Source organism: Biomphalaria glabrata, chromosome 15 (genome assembly GCF_947242115.1).
Source record: "Biomphalaria glabrata chromosome 15, xgBioGlab47.1, whole genome shotgun sequence".
In the NCBI taxonomy this organism is placed as follows: domain Eukaryota; kingdom Metazoa; phylum Mollusca; class Gastropoda; family Planorbidae; genus Biomphalaria; species Biomphalaria glabrata.
In genome coordinates, this window is record NC_074725.1 from 15,634,262 (window position 1) to 15,656,391 (window position 22,130).

Sequence of the window (22,130 nt, forward strand, 5' to 3'; positions counted from 1 at the left end):
GTTTAAGAAATGTTCAGGTAATTTGTGAACTCTATGACAGTGCCTGTTTTGATGTGTGTTAGGGATATTCCAGACATGTCGAAGCATGTTTATACTATTAGACTTTATGTGAGGTGCACAGGATTCCGAATCTACCCTTACCCATTGGGATACAAAACCCCCAATTTAATGTTTCCCCAATTAATGGGTAATTTTTAGGATGAGATAATATGTTTTAGCCTCCCCCTAACAAATCTAAAAAAAAAAGGATACAAAATATAAACATTCATATACATTTAAACAGTTATAAATCCATTATAAATTTAAATATTTACATATAAAATGTATACATATAAAGTACTAATGCTGGACGCATTGAATACAAAAAAATTCCACTGCTTCGTTTGTAAAAAAAAAATTATTAAAAAAAACGCCCAAATTATTCCAAACGTATGATAAACTAACTAACAGGCAGACGTGTCAAGATTTCGACCATACGTATAGATCTATATTTGTTTTTGTCCCAAGTCCTCTACTGCTAAAGTATTTGGTTACTTATCCATGTTTCACTTGGAGTGCCTTATTAACAACATCTCCTGGCGGTCATTAGCTTTAGCCCAAGGAAAAGATGAACCTAAGAAATTGGAGCCCAACCAAACATTCCAAGTCTGAAGATCAGACGTCTGCTCGGTGTCGTGCCAGTTATGTTCCACTGTTAAGTTTTTTTTCCCCTACGCGCCCCCTACTTGAAGCCTCCTCCCTACCCTCCCACCAACCACGTCAAGTGCTGTAACGAGGCCCGGGTAATCTGGATTTAGGGCCGGACAATCGGATGTCTCTGTCAATTGTGCGAGGCTCTCGAAGCGATAGAAAATCCGTCCATTAAGAGTTTAAAGTAAGCCACCGTTCCTTGATCACTTTTCTGAAACATTTTTGGGGGGAGAGGGGGCTAATCTTCCAGGCCAGTCTGTGACCTTATAGGGGGGAGGAGGATCTGGTCAGGTTGAGAGGCGTAGGGGGCGCCGCGTGCTGTTGCCTGCTCTGAAGGTAATGAACACCTTAAAAGCATCCCTTCCACTCTCCAGTACCCTATGTGCTAAATACGATCAACCGAAGGGGGAGACCAAATGACTTCACTCTAGTCAGTGTCTTTCTAATGCTAAACTCTTCGTGATACATGCACATGTTTAATATACGTGTTTAGAAATGACCTCCTTTAAAGAAACAAGTAATATAGGGCCTTCACTATTTTTAAAAAATCAAAACCGCTTACAATATTATAGTAGACGAAACTTTCATCTTATATATGTAATTGTAAAATAAAGAGAGAAAAAATTATCGATATGTGGAACAACAGAAACAGACATTTCGGGGGACTAAACCCAACAAATTTATGAATACTGAATTATTAGTTTTCCTTGTTGATATCAAACAAAATAATTTTATTACCAGTATTTAATTGTCTAATAATTAATTGGTTCCGCAAGGTTGTTAACGCCGGAAGTGGAAATGGTTCTAAGCCCACCATTACCTATAAAATGCTTCCAATGGAATGCATCTCAAATAGCCTCTGACAACCAGTCCAACTCCAGGCCTTCACGTGTGGTTCAGATACTGAGCCCGGCGGAACTTTTATCACCAACAGGAGAAGGGGCAAAGGCGAGCAACTGGCACCCAAACCAGTAAGCATCGGGCAGGAGGGGCTCGTTTGCCTTGGTTGGCTAGCCATCTAGGAGAAGGAAAACTCTGAATCCAAATCTCCGCTGCCTTGCTATACCCAAACACGGGAAAGGCTTCGGGAGACAACTCTGAGGAAAAATCAGGAGCTGGTGACCCTTAGACAGATTGCTGCACACTGTGCCTGCGGCGCTACTGATCCCAAACTGTATCGGATATTCCGTTCCTTTGGTCACATCAGCTGCACGGAGAGGGGGGAACTGCTGTGTAGGCGACATCGTTCCGACCATAGACAATGCCCAGGCATTCATCTTGCTTATTAGTTGGAGAGAGACGGTGACCAAGAAAGCTACAGACAGCGAGAAAACATGAGCCTCGGCTCTTGAAGAAAAGCGTGTCACACGGAAAATGGCCAGCTCCACAAAAGCGAAAGCCGGCTTGACCTGCAATATATGTGGACGGGAGTGTCTCTCCAAAAATAGGGCTCCGCAGCCATATGAAAAAGTGTTCGAGATGAACCATAGTCGTTTTACGACTGAAGGAGGACAATGAATTGGTTACTTTTTTAAAAATTGATTCCTGACTTGTCTATGTCAATGAATAATTTTGCGAAGTTTCAATTTTAATGGATCAACTTGCCTATTTGTTTATATACAAATAGCTAAATAAAAGGAGTATGTGATTATAGAATAATATAATAATAATAATATTGTATAAATATACAAGCATCTAGGCCTTCCGTTAAGTATCTGTTAGATCTAGGGTGATTACATTCAGCTTCAGCTAAATGCTACGCCATTAAAAACAATGCTATTGTTGACATTTCAATTGAAAACACTTCAGCTTTGATCAAAGGACAATTGTATACTATCTATAACTTACATGAACAACAAATCTCAAAAAAAATAAACTTTTTTTTTGTTGATTTTTAATGCTCCAATGATGATTTTGTCGAGCTTATGATATACAGCAGAATCTGCTTAATAGCATACTGCGCAATCACACATTTCTCTTAATAGCATAAAATAGGGTTTTCACTTCGATTATTTGATTATCCGGGCTCGCTAGGCAGCTATGCAATTAAACGGGTTCTACTGTACCTCAATTCATTTTTTAAATGTGTTTCATCTTTAACAGTTCTTTGTATTTTCCATAGATAAAGTGGCCAAATGATAACTTCATAGACAATAACGGACATGCCACAAGCCCCAATCAAATGTTCCACTTCTGATGTACTTCAGGTCTAAGCGCGCACACACACACACACACACTCGGCAGATAAAACGGAAACTGGGCGGCCGCCACGCCAAGAGCTTCGGCGCACCAGGCGCAGCGGCACGCGTGCGCTGGTCACTCCTGCCATTGTTTGGCTTCTAGGTCCCATCAGCTTTCGGACAAACTGTTGTGAGGTGGAAGGGGGGGGGGCGATAACGAAGACGGTGTCTTGCCTTGACGACGTCCCCTGATAACCGAAAGGCGTCGCTCTTCATGGTGGACCAGTTGTTCAAGCAAACATTGGCACCGGTGTGTTTGGAGCAGTCGGTGACGTAGGACATATGCTGTGCTTTCTAAGTCACTTGCGACAGCTCTATTAGAGCATGGCCTTCTTGTTGCGATGTGAACACTGAAATAAGACTTGGCGCAAAGAAAAGACCAATACTGAAAGGGAAAAAAGAAGATAAAGAAAGAGATTTAAAAAAAAAAGCATAACTAAACTATTGGATAGATGTGGCGTAGTTGAATTTTGAATAATGTGGAATTGTTCTTTATAAACGAACACGTTTTGACATTGCCAAGTTCACTATTAACTGTATTAAGAATAAGTATAACAAAATTTTAACCATCCCAAGTAATGTTCAAGTTATAATTATAATTTATGAAGGACTTCGTAGCGCCTACCTGAGATCATGCGACAACTCCACCAAACTAACAAGAATTCGAATGTGACTGGACATGTCATCTATAGGACTTAAAACATTGTTGGTCTCTTTATAGATTCATCCGAATATATTCACACCAACGCCGATCGTTATAAAAAATAAAGGCCATAAGTTTCTTGTTTAACATTTAGTGTGTATAAGGAATGTATGGTACATACGACAATACTTTAGATTAATATTAGACTTGAAAGTGTAAAATATTTTTTTTTTAAATTACGACGCTCAAAGTGTTGCATTTAAAGAGATTATAAAATCTTAAAACATTTTACTGGCATTCATGAGGCCCCTTAAGAGGACATACCCTCCCTATTGGGTACCGACCCACTGGGCATTTACCCGAATGCCCATATAGCCAATTCACCCCTGGTTGCTAGGCATTGTGATATCTGTGTTTGTTTGTAAAATGTTTTACAAGTTTCGGATGTTCCTTCAGAGTTGAAGATAATTTACTCCCTAGTCCAAACCTCCCGCAGGACGAGGGGGGATGGGAGCGGGCAGGGTTTGAACCCGGGACCATTGATAAATTCAAACGACAGTCCAGCGCACAAACCGCACGACCAGACAGCCATCCTACATATGTCCTGCTACTCGTGCCGGCTACAATGAAATGTTATTTATTTTTACCGTAACCCACCGGCCTTTTTTTTTTTTTTTTTTACAATACCTCTATTCAAGTCAGAACTTTATGGAACCTGCAGAAACCTGGATCTAGGAACATGGACGCTGATCTCTAAAAACGTCTCTAACGATGTTCCTAGGAATTGAACAGTGGATGTATGTCGCTAAGAAAAGAATTACTAGCCCGTTGGCCACACGGGAAAAAAAATCTAGTTTGACCGTTATAATTGTTCAAAGTAAAAAATACATAAATGTAAATCTAGGTCTAGAGCCAACATGGCGGAGTCAGCCGTATTACCGTAATTATGCCATAACTGAGTAGATTTCAAAGTGCTTCAATTTGATTGAATTTAAGAAGCGTTGCTTACGTTTTGACGTCAATCTAATAGAGAGTACATTCAGATTATAGATGGAAATCGGAACTTTAGGTCTAGCGTTACATCTAGATGTCCACATAATGAAGTTAAGGAACAAACAAAATTAAATAAATAATTGTTAAATTAAGATTAAGCAGCTGACGGTGTTACGAGTTCAATAACCGAATTGAACCAACATTTTTTCATTATTTTTTTTTTCATTATTTTTTTTATTCTATTCTCAGTTTAGCCTAATAATGGAGGAAATTGTCTTTTTATAAAATATTTTTAAGAATGTTTTTTTTTGTGTTTATATTTAACTTCTAAATAAATTTAGTTTTAAATAGGACAGTAAAAGTTGTATACTTCTTCTTAGATTTGATCCAGCAGTGCTAGAATAGTTATAAGGGCTACGTCTTCGATTCCGCAGGTTGTTAATGAGACCATGATGAGACCAGAGCTTCTCAATACTTCTTTTATGTTCTACACCGGATACACCAGAAAAAAAAGCTATTTATAGTTATCGTCTGACATATATGAAAATCTACATTTTAGCGTCTTCTTTTTTTTTTTTCCTTCATGAACTATAAATATCTTCTAGATCTAGATGGTGTGCAATCCAGGTCTTCGCACTGTTGGTACACATTTTGAATGCTCCATCTAGATCTATTTATACTGCAGATACAACTTTTTAGATCTATTTGTGTATTAATGTACTTTCTGAGAAAACACGTTTAGATCAAATGTAAGTACACTATAATAGTCACTATTCCATATAAACATGGTCAATATGTAATAAAACTTTTATATTTTGTATCTATGAAATACGAAGTGTAATGTTGCCTAGATTTAGAGATATGTTTTTAATCTAGTTCTTCATAAAGATCTGGTTTTTCTGGCTGGCTCAGGCAACACATTTCATGCTCTAATAGCACAAGGGAAGAAGGAGCATTTGTACAAATTTGTCCTTGCATATGGAACGAGGAATGTGTCTTTCTGAGTATTTTATTAGATTTTGTTTTTGTATTTCAAGTTCAAGATCCAGTGACTTGGCAGAATTTAAGTCATTGGTTAACATGCATGACTAAATGCATGGCGCGTAGGACATAATCATCTTCTTTTTTTTTTTCGAAGCAACGTCTGTATAATATAAGATAAGATCTAGTGGGTTATTATATTATTTTTTTTATGTCTGCGTTAGATGTGGCAAAATATGTAGGTCGCAGCTTGGACTGCGTAGTAGACATAGTACTGCACTCCTCCTTAATCTTGGGACTCGAAGAGAAACCTTAGTATTATTTAATAGATCTAGCCTACAATCTAGCTAGATAAAGTTATAGTCTATAATCTAGGCCAGTGTTTTCCAAACTTTGTTTCGCGGTATAGTAAGCCTGTGTAGATGTTCCACGAACTATTGTAGTATTAAAAAAAAAGATTCTATTAGATCTCCTTGGTAACCGAAACACTGCATAACAACGGCACTGTGAACTTTGAACTGATTTAGATTCTGGCTCTAATTGGAAAATAGATCAACTATTAAATGTTTTCTGGTCAAATTTGTCTGAAGAGTTCCACAATATTTCAAAACAAGCTGCTTGTTATTTCATTTCAGTTTCTTAAAACCTATTTATTTTAGGAGGATTTTATTATGTTGCAACCAAGTATTGAAACAGTCCTGGCAATGCGCTGGTATTAAAATTCAGCTTACCAATATAGTGCCTGATATCAAGATCAGTGGCGTAGCATCCATGGCGCGAAGGGGTTCAGTGAACCCGGGCCCATCACCATTAGGGGCCTGCAGCCTGTAGCGTAGCAAAAATGACGCAACGAGGCTCATTTCACTTCGGCCCATTACTCACGACCAGTTAGGGCCCACATGAAAACTTGGGGACATATGACACCAAAGAACAATAACACTTGTATAAGAACCGATTTAAAAAATAGAATGTAATAAGCTCCCTCAAAATGGCCTTAACTTTATATTCGTTTAAAAACATTAATCCGTGTTTTAAGCTAGAGTCAGTATACCATCAGCTCAGGAAATCAACGTTGTGTCAAAAATGTTTGAAAGTGAGCAGCAAGATCTCAAGCAGAAAGTCAACTGTAGATTTAGAAAGAAGTAAATCATTGGAGAATGACTTTAAGAGTGTTAAAATAGAGGCTGCTGTAGCTGGGTCTTCATACACTTTTTTGTTTTGTTTTCGCTCTACACGATTACGGGATGCTAAAAGGCAATTCGATGAGCCTACTTAGAAGAGAAAATTCAAGAGAAGACTTTTCAACTCAAACGTATTTGATCGAACTATTGATGCCATTGTTTCTCCACTACATGACAGATTTCATGGGCATAAAAACATTGTCAAAATGTTTTAGTACTTGAAGCCTAGTTTCATAGTTATCATTTCAAGTGCAAGCGACAAAGAGTTAGATGATTTCAACATGCTTTTAGTTTCATCTAGCCCAGATGCTATTTCTATAGGATATTGTTCAGAGATGCAATCCTTAAAATAAGACTTTCATAACGACATTTCAAGTCTGTGTTCAATACGAAATTTGGCTTTTTATTATTTATAGACAACTACATGGCATTTTTTCCCATACGTAACTGCATTTTATCAGATTTTCTAAACATTTTCACAGCATGCATGTCAGTTCTCACTCTGTCTGCATCAGTTTGTTCCTGATAGCGGTCACTTTCGAAATTTCGATTGATCAAAAATTATTTTAAAATGTCTATGACACAGAGCAAGTCGGCTTCACTTTGTGTCATCAAGAAACAGACAAACGTTTAGGCTGACTTGTTATTGACTTTGCTACTTAGAAGGCCAGACAAAAATGTTAGTAAATAAATGTTAGATCTATTTACTGTTAAATAATGGACGTAGAATCAGATAATAGTTTGTATGAATGTTTAATAGTTTTACACCTAGAAATGTTTTCGGAATGTAAATGTGTATAATGGGAAATAGAACTCATAAAACATTGTTATTCATTTGAAACACCTTTAAGTCGTTTAATTCTGTTCAGAAATGATACAAACATGAGTTTAAAGACACAATTTGTTGGAGTCTTAACTGAATCAAACGTAATGACATGATTGGGTCGTTTCCAGGGTCACTGGTTTGGGCCCCGGTCGGCGCAGTGCCTTATTTTCGTCGCATTTAATTCACTACTTTCTCTCATTTAAAAACTTGGTCCCTGGTGCTGCTTTTCAGTTATGTTCAATATGTCTGTACTACTTGTATTGGAATGTCTTTTGGTCAATGTGCCAACACATTCAGATTACTCAATTGTTTTGTTACAAACTACGTTCGTTTTATTCAGGGAGAAAGGGGGCCCACTAAGATATTCTTGAACCCGGGCCCACGGATACTTTTCTACTCCACTGAATCAAGATGCTATGCTTTTCTGTGATACAATGCAGTGGCACTACAGCCCTTGAAGTGCACTGGCCTCCTTAAGCACATCTTTTCCATTCTGATCTATCGTGGGTCTTACTTCTCCATGCGAGGACTCTAAGCTGTTGGAGATCTGCCTCTAAATCATCGCAAAACAAAAGTTGTGTCCATTTCCAGGCCTAGGTCGTTTTCCGGTGGACAACTTTAGTAAAGAATGATATAGTTCAGTGATATCTAACCTTTTTTAGCCCGAGGGCTATCTACATTTCAGGGCCGGCCTATGGCGTAGGCAAACTAGGCAGCCGCCAAGGGCCCCCAAATATAGCAGAGCACTACGAATCTATGTTTACTAGCAGTGGCGTAGCTAGGGTGGTGGAAAGGGAGATCAAAATTTGAAAATCCCACCGGGCCCCCATTTGAGGCCCCCCCCCCAACGAGTGTGCGAAATTTGCTTATACATTAAATATAACACAGATTTACTCATGTCATGATGTCGAATGTTAAATTGCAGGGGCCAATAAAGAGGTGAAGGCCCCCCCACGAGCCCCCAAATCCCTAGCTACGCCACTGTTTACTAGTCTAACTTCCGATATATGAATTTCAGTTATTTATCGATTTAGAAATAGCCGGTCCCAATATGACCCACTGGTCGTAGTTTATGCATCACTGACAGATCTATATTTCAATAACAATATCGTCAGGTCAAAACCCGTAGCTACAGAGCTGCCTCCACTGACAGGGGTTCTAAACTTGACCAAGATAGATGCGATGTTGTATACAGGGGTGTTCGCCAGCTTCGGTAGCCTCAGCGGACTGTTCACCATTTTATTTCTCCTCCTCACCTATATCACCAGCACTCGAGAAAACATGAAGGTAAAAGTTGAGAGTTTGTGTGTGCGCGCGTGTGAGTGCTTTTATAAACACACAATGCCATTGCAATGATAGCTAGGAATGTGATGATTTCTGTTTATTTATTGCTTGGTTTTTCCTTTTATATTAATTTTTGTATATACAGAATTATCTTGCCGAAGATTATATAAATGACTTGATAACACACTGAAGTAACATCTGTGTTCTTTTCTTCCTTCTTTAGTAAACTTCTTTAAATTACACAGATACGTAGATTCTCAACTCAATAACAACTTGACTTAAATATATTTATAGAATGAAACTTTCTAATACTACAACTTTAACTGATATAACTTATTGCCGAAACAACTTTACGACACAAATTCAATTAATGTAACTACAACTACTGGACCCGCAAACGTTTAAACTTGAACACAAGACTGTTACTATAAAAAAAAAATAGTTACAATGCGTGAACACCGACTAACTAACTTTCCCCTAATTTATACTTTTCTAAACCGTACTTTCCAGAATCATAGAAACTTCTCTCCTAAATATTTTATTAACTGTGACCTTCTAGAAGCTGACGTGTATTATTTTTTCCCCTGACCTCTTTCCCAAATTGGATGATTATAATTATCGTGTTTGCTCTTGACTTCTATGACCCGACTTCTAGAAACAGATCGAATTAGTAACAAGACAACGAAAACAACTCTGGCCATTAAATATATATATATATATATATATATATATATATATATATATATATATAATGAATGAAAGAGAAGTGGGAACTTTTTTTTTTCATTTAATACTTTATTTAAGGCAGACCCCGAATGCGATGGATTGATGGTCAGATCTACAACAGCTTGAGGTTAGGGCGTGGAGAAAAAAGACCCAGGAGAGATCCTAATGGAAGGATGTGTTGGAGCAGGCCAGAGCCCTCCATGGGCTGTAGCGCCACTTTGATGGATGGATGGACCTTATTTAATATTAGAAATATTTGATATATATCTAGTATAAAAATAGTAAAGTATCTTTTTCGTACCTTGCTGTCTATAGTGCAGATGATGTAAAGGTTATCTGATTCTATGGCCGACAGTTTAACCAGGGTGTCATGTGACTAGCAAGACGACCAACCGCCTTTACTTTTCCCCAACTAATGACAGGTACACATTACAGTTGAGTTGACTCAGGGGCGTCCATCTTCACCGACATTTGAACCTGAGGACCCTCGGTACGGAAGCTAGGCGCTATGGCACTCAGTCACAACGACCACATGACTATACAAATCTCAAAATCATTTCATTTTCTTACAGGAACAAATGAGGTGGGGAGGGGAGAATAGAATTATGCTGTGTTATTTAAATGGTTATGACTGCTATATAATTGATTGTACTCAACATGAAATGCAAATATTGGTTCCTATTACATTGCAGAAGCGCTAGATGCGGATCTAGTGGTAACTTATGAAACCGCCATGCCGGGAATTCCATTGACAAGAATTTATAGACTCCAAATCTAATTGATAGTATACGCGTGTAAATCAACTATTTTCCGAAATGTGGTTAAAATGTAAATTGTAATACCAATAGAAAACATATAAACATGTAAGAACATCATTTTGTAATGGTCTCCACTTGCTTTTCAATGCACTCTGTTCAACATAGTCTCCCCATATTTTTCTTTTCACGTGGTGCAACATTATCTCCCCTTGCTTATTCAAGGCACTTTTCATTTCACTTGGTCCAACATAGTCTCACAGAATCAGAATGTTTACAGAATACTTAAGACAGAATGACACAATATAAATGAATTAAGATAATAAAGTCCAAAGTAAAAGCATTGAATTTTTTTTTTTTTAAAAAGCATTATTTACAATTAAATGACCCGAACATTTCTATCTCCCTTATTACGACTTTTTTTTTTTTTTGAACTAAGTTTAAATCTTAAACAAAGATTATAAAACGTTAAAAAAAATTATACACCTCTTTGTTCCATGCGTGGAGTGTCAGCAATATTAAACTAGACAAATATCTAGCTTAAGAAGATATCAATCGTTATTGTCACACACAAACCTCTCAATAACTTCCGTTGATTGAAATCACAAACGTACTCTCTATATCTGTGAGAATGCTTAACTCCTATTTGATAAGAAACATCTTTGCATTTATTTCCTCATTGAAGGATATATTTGAATATTTTATCAACTTTAACTTACACGTATTTCTGCATATTTCTCATCAAGTTTTCCGAGAAGATCCTAGTCTACAATGTGCTGATATCAGACCTCATTTATGAGATCATTGTACTGACCATACTGTGTCCTTGTAAGTACAACATTCAAGTCACTAGACATTGAAGTCACTAGACATTTAAGTCACTAGACATTGAAGTCACTAGACATTGAAGTCACTAGACATTTAAGTTAGAAGTCACTAGACATTTAAGTCACTAGACATTTAAGTATAGACAATCTTGTTGAATTTAATCATTTTTTTTTTACATACGAGTGGCTTTTTTTTTCACCTAGGCTCCCAGAAGAAGTGTCCTGGCTTTTGTGCGTGTGTGTGTTGTCGGTTTGCTACTATTTCCCTTCTTCTAAATGCGTCCGAACATATCCAGGGAGACAACAATTAAATATACGTAATAAAACTTATGAAGACTTCAACTGATGTTTATTTTACAGACGGGGATTAAAAACTGCAGACATAACTTCAAAAGGGAAGATGGCTACGCCCTACGCGTGTCCCTGTGTCAATCTAGTTATGCATGTCAATCAGTGACTTAACTCTGCCAAGTTTTCATTGTCCAATTTGTCCCAACATGTGGAAATATTATCTTTGTGTCTTTCTGAGTATTTTATATTTGGTTTTGTTTTTGTATTTGTAGATTATTGTTTAGTGTTTGATGTATTATTTTTCTAAATTTAGTGATTATTCTAAAGTTGTTACTCTAATCAAATGTGAATATTCATTATAAATCTCACGGCCCTCTTTTGCGTCTGTTCTAGTTTCTTACTATTTTCTTGAGTTGAGGGGTCCCAGAGGATACATCTTCTATAACATTTTAGATTTATGTTCTTGTAGGATTCGAACACATTTCTTAGAAACCTTTATTCTTTGTATGATCATTCTTTCTAATTCCATGACAATTTTTCATTTAATATAACACCTAAATATTTTGGGTTTGAATTGGTGAAACTATTTCACCATAAATAAAGCGAAGTAATATTTTTTTTTTCGTTACTCTTAACAACTGACATCTTTATGGGTGAAAAGACATGCTCTCATTTGATTCCCATCTCTGTCATTCATCTCATTTCTTCGTAAAATGTCACTTTCTGTCAACTTTGGGTGTTTGTCTATGTTTGTGTTAGACACTTCGTATAGAGACACACCATAGTTGACGGACTATAAACGCGACATTTAGTGACGTCACGAGTTGGTGGGTTTTAGCTTATTTATGTTATTATTAGTCAGTTGGTGTTTGTAATTTGGAATGGCTGTAGGGATGTTACAGACAAACACTCGACTGTGGCCTTTATGCATTATGCATTAAACTTAATTCTTAAACTTAAATTTAATTCAAGTATCAAACGGTCTTCACATCGTTCTTACATCTTGTTAATCTTGCACAGAAGTAATTTAAACGTATCTAATCAGAGAATGAATGTTAATTCAAGATTGTGTTATATAAATAATATGTAAATATTTCTATCATTGTTAAATCATACTTTTAGTAAGCTTTGTCTGTTAAATTTTACTTTTAGAAAATGTTGTCTGTGTTACGTACGTCTTTCTTTTAGATAAATCTCACTTTGAGAAAGTTTCACCTCTTTTTAATCTTACTATTTAAAAAGCTTATGTCAAATCATTCTGTCAGGCCAAAAGTTTGTACACGTTATTTCTCCGACACCCAATCTCGGATCAAGCTGAAATTTTGCGCAATTATTTCTTTGACACGACAACACAAGAATCAATTTTAAAAATTAACTAATTAGCTAATTAGCAATTGGTAATAATTTTTTTTGGGTATCTCAAGGAAAAGAAATAGTACTTGACTGAAGTGGCGGTATAAGCTGAATTAGTCCCCTTTATAGATAGTCTTCTGAGGCTTATTACAAATTTAATTACAAGACTGATCCAAACTAATTGATACACTTAATATAAGCTTTTTTGTTGTTTTTTTTTTAAAGTATTTTTTTGTTTGTATTTTATTTGTTTGAAAGTGCTGTCTCTCTGTTGTTTAGCTATCAGACAGAACGAGTGGACGTTCAATGAATTCAAAACAACTTGGATCGCCTTCATCAGCACCGCCTGCATGTTTCACAGTCAGCTAGCCCTGGTGTTCATCTGTGACCTCATTGTCTTATCATTGACCGATTCTTACCGGTACGTTTATCTGTTCGCAGGTCGTTTGTTTCGTCCACCAGTTCGCCTTTTTGCATCTCAAGAAACTCAACTCATTGTTAACACAACGAACTTAATGAATAAACTACAAGCCTTTATATAGATCTAACACATTACTCAGTCATAAAAAAACTCTAAAAACAAGGAATAGAAAAAAAAAAGTCTTATAACTAAAATCTTATGTAAGGGAAATAACCGCTAACTACTGACATTTATCTGAAAATTACAGGGATTAGCTCCCTTTCCGCTATATAAAACAAAATTAATTAAATAGTACGAAATGATTAATAAAGTGGTTATTTTTTTGGATTGATTCGTGTATCGACTATGGATAATCATACAAAATTTCAATTTGATCCAAAAATGGGAAGTGAGAGAAAAAAAAAAAAGTGTCAAAACGTAGTAAAAAGGCTAAATCCATATATATATATATATATATATATATATATATATATACATCTCTCAATAAGTAGCATTTTTCCCCTTATTTTAAAATCAAACAAAATAATTAATCACAACGATTAATTAACTTATTGTTTAATTTTTTTTGGGATTGATTCATGTCTTGTCAGATTCAATAAATAATTGTGCAAAATTTGTACTTTATCCGAGAATGACAAATGGGAGAAAAAGCATGTTCAAATTTTTTACCAGACAGACAGAAGGTCGGGCAGACAGACATACAGAGTGAGTTAATCTAATCTTTGTAAAAATTATGCTTTTCAGCAACTTCCTAGGTATAGCCAGTCAGCCTGTAAAGTGTAATGAATGCCCCCCCCCCCCACCGCTTTTATAGGACACTAAAGTAAGACAGTATACACACACCTGTATGTCATCAAAACTGTGCCATTTTCCTTTTTTTTCCTTTTATATCTTTAGGTAAAACAAAATTACTTAAACTAAAAAAGTAAACTAAAGCACCCCTTTCAGACATTGTGTTCTATGGGGCAGAGGATGTAAAGGTCATCTGTTTATGTGGCTAACGGTTTATTTTTAAGCAGAAAAAAATCATCTTTCCCAACAGATTTCACGCCTCAGACAATATCCGACACATGTCAGCGCTGGTACTGTCCACACTCTGCTTATCAATATGTATCTGTTCTCTGCCAGCGTGTGAGCAAGCTGGCTACATCTTTAGACAAGAATGGCTCGCGTGAGTAAACCCGTTATTTTTTAAATATATAGATTAACTTTCCCCAGCTAATGTCAGGTACCCATTAGATTTGGGTGGACTCCCGGGCGCCCTAAAAATCCCAAAATTCAAAATCTTAGTCTTCACCAGAATTCGAACCAGGGACCCCAGGTTAGGAAGCCAAGCGCTTAACCACTCAGTCACCTTGCCAGTGAGTACCTGTCATTAAAATTCGTTCATTCGTTAATTGTTTCAAAAGAAAGAACACACCAACTAGATATTTCAGAGGGGAGGGGGGGGGGGGAGGGGAGGGAGGATGGACCAATGGGGGTGGGACCATGACATGATACTGCCGCACAGGATGTCACATGGGCGGCTCTGTTTTCGCTTTGCTCTTTTTGGCCTCCATGTTATGTCTGACTTTGATTCGACTTGTCTAAGGATATGTCCCTCGAAATCTCATACGACATTCGGTGAGGGGGGGGGGCAACTTCCCGTGCGGGAAGAGATTTTTTGACGACATGATCTCGCTATGTTACACCACAGGGATTCTTCTCTTTTTGTAGGCCTACGAGTAGAGAGTGTCGCCGATGTTATTGTATAGTTACGTCGACTGTCGACACGGTACCACAGGATAATGAGATTTATTAATGCTATTATTATTACATTGTTTATATTTATATGTAGTCAATGAACTAAAAGCTGCAAACGGATTGTTCAATGCGAGCCTGGTCTAATTGATGTTATTAAAAGATGATCTAATTGATGGTTATGTAAAGGGCCCATCTCTTTGTCAAGCAATAAACATTTTCCACATAGTTGAGTGTATGAGAGCATGTTTTGTAATGTACTACATTGAACTTTTGAATGTTGTAACACTGTTTATTAAATGATTTTTAAATTATATTCGACTCGTATGCATACTAAACACATAATTTCTCTTTCAAACCAAAAACAAAACACTTTATTTGTAATGGAAGTAGCCTTTATAGTGTGAAACATTTAATTTAACATAATAAATACTTATTTAGAAATTAACAACAACTTTTGTATAAATGTTTTTAAAATACACAGAGAAATCGCCTCCCATATTAATATAGTCTCCCCTGTTTTTTAAATACTTATAGTGAATAGTTTAAAAAACTGATATATTTTTATGAAAGCATATTTAATTTTTACAATTAAAGTTTTGCTTTCAGAAAAGAAAAGAATTTTGAAAAATCTAAAATTTCATATTATCGGATTCTCAATATATTTATATTTAAATATTAATTTTTTTTTTTTCAATATACATGCGACAGACAGGCAGAGAGACAGACGGAAGGACAGACAGACCACAAAAAATTTTATAGCAGCTGTTTCCGGCAAAACTTTCCTCTTTCTTTTCAGGCCAAGTTTCAACCTACGTCATCAGTACGGAAGTATGTTTATGGTGTCTACTATGTACAGCTTAATCTTATCGAAACAAGCTGTCAACCTGTTGAAAATGTCACGGGTAAGCTTGTTTCTAAATGAGTTGGGAGCTGATTACTTGAACAATTGCAGTTGTATCAACCCTCTTAGCAAGCGTTTCCCTGAAGAAGTGCCCCACGAACTATTGGCGTAATTAACTAGTACACCTACACGTGGTATTAATTCCAAAGTTAATGTTAAGAAATTTAAAAAAAAAACTACCAAAGAAAGTTTGTGTGGAAGCACAAACTCAGAATCGGCCCCCGAAATGGTCCGATCAGGCAGGTAAAAAAGGCAGGTTTTAATATTTTCAGCCTAAATATCAGAAGCTTTGAACTACTAACCACAACCCTATCTCCGTCCATACAAAAAGAAGAGACGTGTGAGAACTGAAGGTGTTGCCGGTATTATTGTGTTGATGGACTGAAATGATACGACAGGTGGCCCTAGCCAGTGGCGTCGCTTGGGTAGGTGCAGCATTTTCATGGTGCCACTTCCATTACCACTACCCACCCAAAAAAACATCAACTTTCTAATAAAAACAATAAAGTAGGATATATTAACTACTTTTAGTACACAATATTAGTCGCCTGTATTTAAAAAAAATAACATCATGATTAGGGCAGGATTAAAGTAGCCCTTCCAGACCTTGCGATTTATGGAGGCAGATGATGTAAATTCTCAATTGTTAGCCGAAGGTCAACCAGGATGTTATCTAGCCAGCACAGTCACTAAGTTCACCAACCTCCCGTACTTTCCCATTTTTAACGTAGAGTAGGGTGGACTCCAAAAGTTTACTGGGGTTCGAACTCGAGAACCCTCCGTACGGAAACCCTGGTTACTACCCCTCACAAAGTCCCAGCATATAATGGTTAGGCCTAGCCTAAAGGCAAAAAATTCTTGGTGTAACAGTAATCTAGAAATTTGAGCAATGAAACACCGATGTATATATAGCTGAAGGTACTTTTTTTGCAAGGTGATATAAATTATGGTAGATACTTAAATGAATAATCACGCAGTGTTATAAATGTGTGCAAACATAATACATTCTAGGTAAAATCTACTCTTTTCTCAAGGTACGTACTTTCTTCATCAATAACAGTAGTAAGATCACCTCACGTGCATTGAAAGATCTGGAACTATTGATTCTATTTGATGTGTTCATTGCTCTGTACAATGTAGCCACACTTCCCGCTGTAATAGGGGTTCGTATATCTCCATATTTTATCTTATCCATTAGAGACGTTCATTTAAAGAATAAGATAATTACGTCCTTAACCATGTGTCTCACGCGTATGCATGGTATAGATAGATAGATAGATAGATAGATAGATAGATAGATAGATAGATAGATAGATAGATAGATAGATAGATAGATAGATAGATAGATAGATAGATAGATAGATAGATAGATAGATAGATAGATAGATAGATAGATAGATAGATAGATAGATTCTTATCTATCTTCGTACCAAACTATATATCTTAGTATCTATCAAAGTACCTATTTAATAACTAATATATCTATTATCTTATATAATCGATATCTATAATGGTTTAATGCGTTTCATTGTAGTTGCATACATATATTAAATATCAGGAAAGAAACGGTATGTTATATACATAGTTAATTCTTTTTTTATTTCTCCAGCTTTTGGCTAAGATAAATAGTATATGTTTTAATTCATGTACCTGTAATGATTCATTAGTTCGTTTTAAAGATGGTCTCGTGTAAAGTTCTACTCTTTCTTTTACACATCAAGACGGACTCCAATACATCAGAACACAGTGTAACCAAACTGTTTCGCGGAACACTTAGCCTGAATATGTGTTCCACAAACTACTGGAATAATTAACTTGTAGGCCGCCAAGTGAATTAACCTCTTTAATAAAAAAGCAGTGTTCCGCTTAATACTTCAGAATGTGCGTCGTATTCCGTTGAGGGAAAAGTTTGGAGAACACTGCATTAGAATACCAAGGCTAGACATAATGCAGGATTTCTCATCTTGGCATAGGCCACCAACCAGCTTCCGCCTGGCGTCTCGGTTCTGGGCGAGTCTCTTCCATTGTTCCCACGTTTTTGCCCAGACGCGCTTGGAGAGTTTTGCCAATGCTGTAATAGCTTTTACTATTCTTGGCAAAAGTCTCCAAGCGCGTCTGTGAAAATGCCAAATTGACCACAGCATCCAAAATCCTAGTCTGCAATGCCTGTGTTGTGAGCACTCTTTTTATGGCAGTGAAAGCTGGTCAACATACATGTACCAAGAGCACAGATTTAATAGTTTCCACTTGCGCTGCCTGAGACGCATAATGCGCATCTCTTGGAGGGACCATGTCTCCAATCGGGAAGTTTTGAGATTGGCCAAAATGAACGGCATGTATGCACTCCTAACACAAAGAAGACTACGCTGGCTCGGACATGTCACCTGCATGCCAGATGGTAGAATCCCGAAAGATATCTTATATGCTGAGCTTGTGGAGGGAGTCAGACCCAAGGTCTAAGACTAACATATAGAGATGCCCTCAAGCGAGACATGAGAACCACATACATCAACGAAAGTGGAAAGAAATAGCCAAAGACCGGAGTGCATGGAGACAGACTGTGCGTGCTGGGACGATCCTCGCTGAGAGCAAAAGAAATGAAGCGGCCTTAATCCAGAGGGAAAAAAAGAAAGCTGCCCTGTCAGCTAGCCCTGAATCAGATGCATACATATGCTCGAATTGTGACAAAGTCTGCCACTCTAGAATCGGCTTGATTAGCCACACCAGATTCTGCCCTGTCTCAAGACGAAACTAAAACCAGTGACTCATTAGGGCGCATCCATTGCCTTCCGAGACAAAATGAGTCATATATATATATATATATATACGTTTTGACAATCTGCTTTCAGATGTCGGCGGCGTGTATTTCTTGGCGTCCCTTCTTCCTGTTTCCATGGAGATGAAGGTTCCAGGTGAAGGCTTGTCTTGTAATGTTGGATGCAGGAAGATGTGGCCTATAAATCGCCAGAATCTCTGAAGGATATCTACATCAATCTGCTGCTGCATTGTTCTTGACCACAATGCAGGATTTACATCTGATATAAAATGTTTGAAAGTCGTTCATTATTTCTCTTTCAATTTCCTAAGTCTCTATTTGCACTATCTCAAACATTGGACAATCAGTTTTGTCATTTTTTTAAATAAATGCCTCCAATTTATTTTAGGGAATGGCCTTCAAGGTGACCCTCTTTCTGGAAGTGATAGTCATTGTAGGCCCCATGGTCCGAGTCATACTGCTGTACTTCCTGTGTCCACACTTTCACTTCGGAACAGCGTCAAGTGGTGACGATTACATGGACGAGTACGCCATGATATCAGCTGAGTGAGTATAGTCACCTGTTGGTGCCACATAGAGCAGACGTAGACATGGTGGTTGTTGGGTACAGAATGTCCTTCAAATCTACACACTCTCTCGAGAGACCCGAACAAGAGAATGGCTCCAACCCCTGTCCCCTTCCTGTCTCATAGAACCAAAAGTACAGGGAGAGCTGCCAGATCTGGACACCACTGCCCAGTTCATCGCAGACTACTTGTCAGAACCTCCCAACATATATTTAAGAGAACAAAGAGGAAGAAGAATATGTGGTTGGGATCTGAGTTTGTAATCGTGCAAAAGGGTTCAATACCTATTTGGGAGTATCCAAGCGAAGAGTATTTTTGAAATCTTTAGTTTATGTTGTCATAGAATACTACGTAATAAGACATAGTAAACACTAGTAAACGGTATAGAGTGGCGAGGGGATTATTATTCAAATTATCCGATCGAATAAACTGGCTTTTAGTTATTTTAATTGTTATTTTAATTGTATACAGTTTGAGAGCCCCTGTATTAGACAATTAGAAATATAATTTAAGAACAAAAAATATACCGTTGTTTTTGGTAAATTTTTTTTTACCAATTTGAAGAAAGTTTAATAGTTGCAGTTAACACATTTTACCGCTTACAAGAGCTTGTTTGGGCTACTATTTGTGGTGGGCCCGGGCACAAGGAACCCCTTGGCGCCAAAGAAAAGTCGTTTAGGAAGTAGACAGTTGGACATTCATGTGAAGCCCATCAAAGTTAGGATCTTTCTGTGACAAGGGTAGAGATCTCGCAGTCTGGTATTGTAGAAGTCAACTTTGTTTAGAGAACAGCTTGATGATATTGGTTAAGATCTTGGAATGTGATAGACTAGTAGGCTCTCTTTTGTTGGTCGCCTATTTTTATTCGGCTCTATTCCAATAAAACTATGGCTAGCAGACATCAACACGCAAAAAGGAGAACAAAAAGAAGGAGAAAATATAAAAAATGGAAGGAAAAAAAAGAAAGGAAATTTTCAAAACTAGACTTACAACTCAACGGATGAAACATATCGGTGAATCGTACACTGTAAAGCTACTATACAGATTATTGAATATTATATTTATCGACAAAGTAACTTTTTTTTTCGGTAGTCTTGTATAATTTCGGTAAACCTTTTCGTAGAACTTGTTTTTCAGATTTTCCAATGTCTCTCATTAGGTCAATGGATAGTTTATTTATTTTTTTAATCAAAATTTCACTGATGTTGAGTAGCTATGACCTATCAAGAGTTCCACGGGACTCTTCAGTCGTGAAGATAAATAAGATAAAGACCTGGGAATTAGCAATGTTTGGAGCGATGTCGCCCAAACAGAAGTCTCTCTTCCCCTCCATGCAGCAGATGTGTGCAAATGAACGGTATTTTGACGTGCGCAGCGCAGTGGGAACGTGGACTGGTGCGAGTGCTGTGTTGAAAGAAAGGAAAGATTAGACAAGTAGAGGAATGTAAACGAGGTTATTATTGACATATTGTTGAATAGAGATTAAAGTTCTCATAATCTACTATGGCTGAGTCTGTTTTGGTGCATGTGGTCGTAACAGGAATGCTCCGATACAAATTGAGATAAGCGGCGTCGCAGGTTCTGCCAAGATAGAGAACTGTATGCTGCAAGCTGCTTATGAGGCGCCACATTCGGATTTTTCCTCAGAGCCGACTCCCGAAGCCTTTCCCTTGTTTGGGAAGAGCTGCAATAAAGCAGAGATACAGAGTTTTCCTTCTACTACTTAGGTAGCCAGCTAGGGTCAACGGTCAAGGTTTAGGCGCCAGTTGCTCGCTATTGCTCCTTATCCTGTCAGTGATAAAAGTTCCGCCGGAAGTTGGAAGTTGTCAGAAATTGTTTGAGACATATGCCATTGGACTCATTTTATAAGTAGTGCATTGATTACATCCAACAATAACAGCCTTATTGAACCAGTGATAACAGCCTTAGTGAACCAGCAATAGCAGCTTGAGTGAACCAGCCATGGCCACCTTATTGAACCAGCAACATCAGCCTTTTTGAACAAGTAATAACAGCCTTAGTGAGACAGCAGCTTTAGTGAACCACAATCGCAACCTTGGTGGACCAGCAATTACAGCCTTGCATTAATGAAAGCCGGACATTTTTAATCTTTAAGACAACGCCTGTGGGGCGAGGGACTCGGTATTGAAAGGGAGGGCATGACCTTTTGTCGGACGTCTGCTAACACAAACACGCGCAAGAAAAATTTCAACAAAATTCTGCTTCGAATTCGGGCTTGAGAGCAAAGGTTAAGTTGACAATGTCTTTGGTTTGATATTCTTATTTTCATGAATGAATGTCTTACCGCCATGAAGGAAATCAACGTTGACTGAAACACTATAACACAACACAGGTGTAATTTGTTACTTTTTGTTTTCTTTTTAGGATAGGATGCTCTAATACTATTCATATGCTGCAGATGTGTTTATTATTACGAAATTAAGCAGATATGATTAAAAAAGAAAATTTCTGATTTTAAAAAAGGTTTCAATGTGATGAATAGTATTAATGTGGTCGCCAGTGAAAATGCAATAGCGTTTTAAATTTTCTTTTTTCCCTCAGAGACAATGATGTTTTGAAGCTGGAGTTAATGTCTAAAGAAGGGGCACCAACAACAACATCAGTATAGCAGGTTGGATGACCAACTAATTGCATCTTCTAATATATATATAGGTCAAGTCTGCCAATGTCCTGACTCTTTTGTCTTCTCCCATCTTACATTGCATGTTTTTCATTGTAAGGCAGTGTTTCTCAAACTCTGTTCCACGGAACACAAGCCTGAATAGGTGTTCCTCAAACTACTGGAATCATTACCAAGTAGGCCACCACGTGAATTAATCTCTCTTTAAAAAAAATGCAAAGTGTTCTGCTAAATGCTCTGAATGTTCGAAGTGTTCAGTTAAGACAAAAGTTTGGGAAACACTGGCTTAAGG

The 22,130-nt window shown here is 37.3% G+C and overlaps 1 protein-coding gene across 2 annotated transcripts; it reads left to right on the top strand.

The window, feature by feature from the left end:
- Positions 1 to 5,210: 5,210 nt before the first annotated feature.
- Positions 5,211 to 22,032, top strand: LOC106053162 (uncharacterized). 2 transcript variants are annotated; one of them, XM_056012771.1, is made up of 10 exons: positions 5,251 to 5,315; positions 7,315 to 7,407; positions 8,670 to 8,841; positions 11,066 to 11,147; positions 13,070 to 13,211; positions 14,254 to 14,382; positions 15,751 to 15,856; positions 16,890 to 17,018; positions 19,020 to 19,177; positions 21,760 to 22,032. In XM_056012771.1, coding segments are annotated over exons 2-10 (987 nt in total). In that variant the 5' UTR covers positions 5,251 to 5,315; positions 7,315 to 7,405; the 3' UTR covers positions 21,827 to 22,032. The 2 variants fall into 2 exon arrangements, with proteins under 2 accessions (XP_013064093.2, XP_055868746.1); XM_013208639.2 differs by lacking the exon at positions 7,315 to 7,407 and having other exon boundaries at positions 5,211 to 5,315.
- The last annotated feature ends 98 nt before the right edge of the window (positions 22,033 to 22,130 follow it).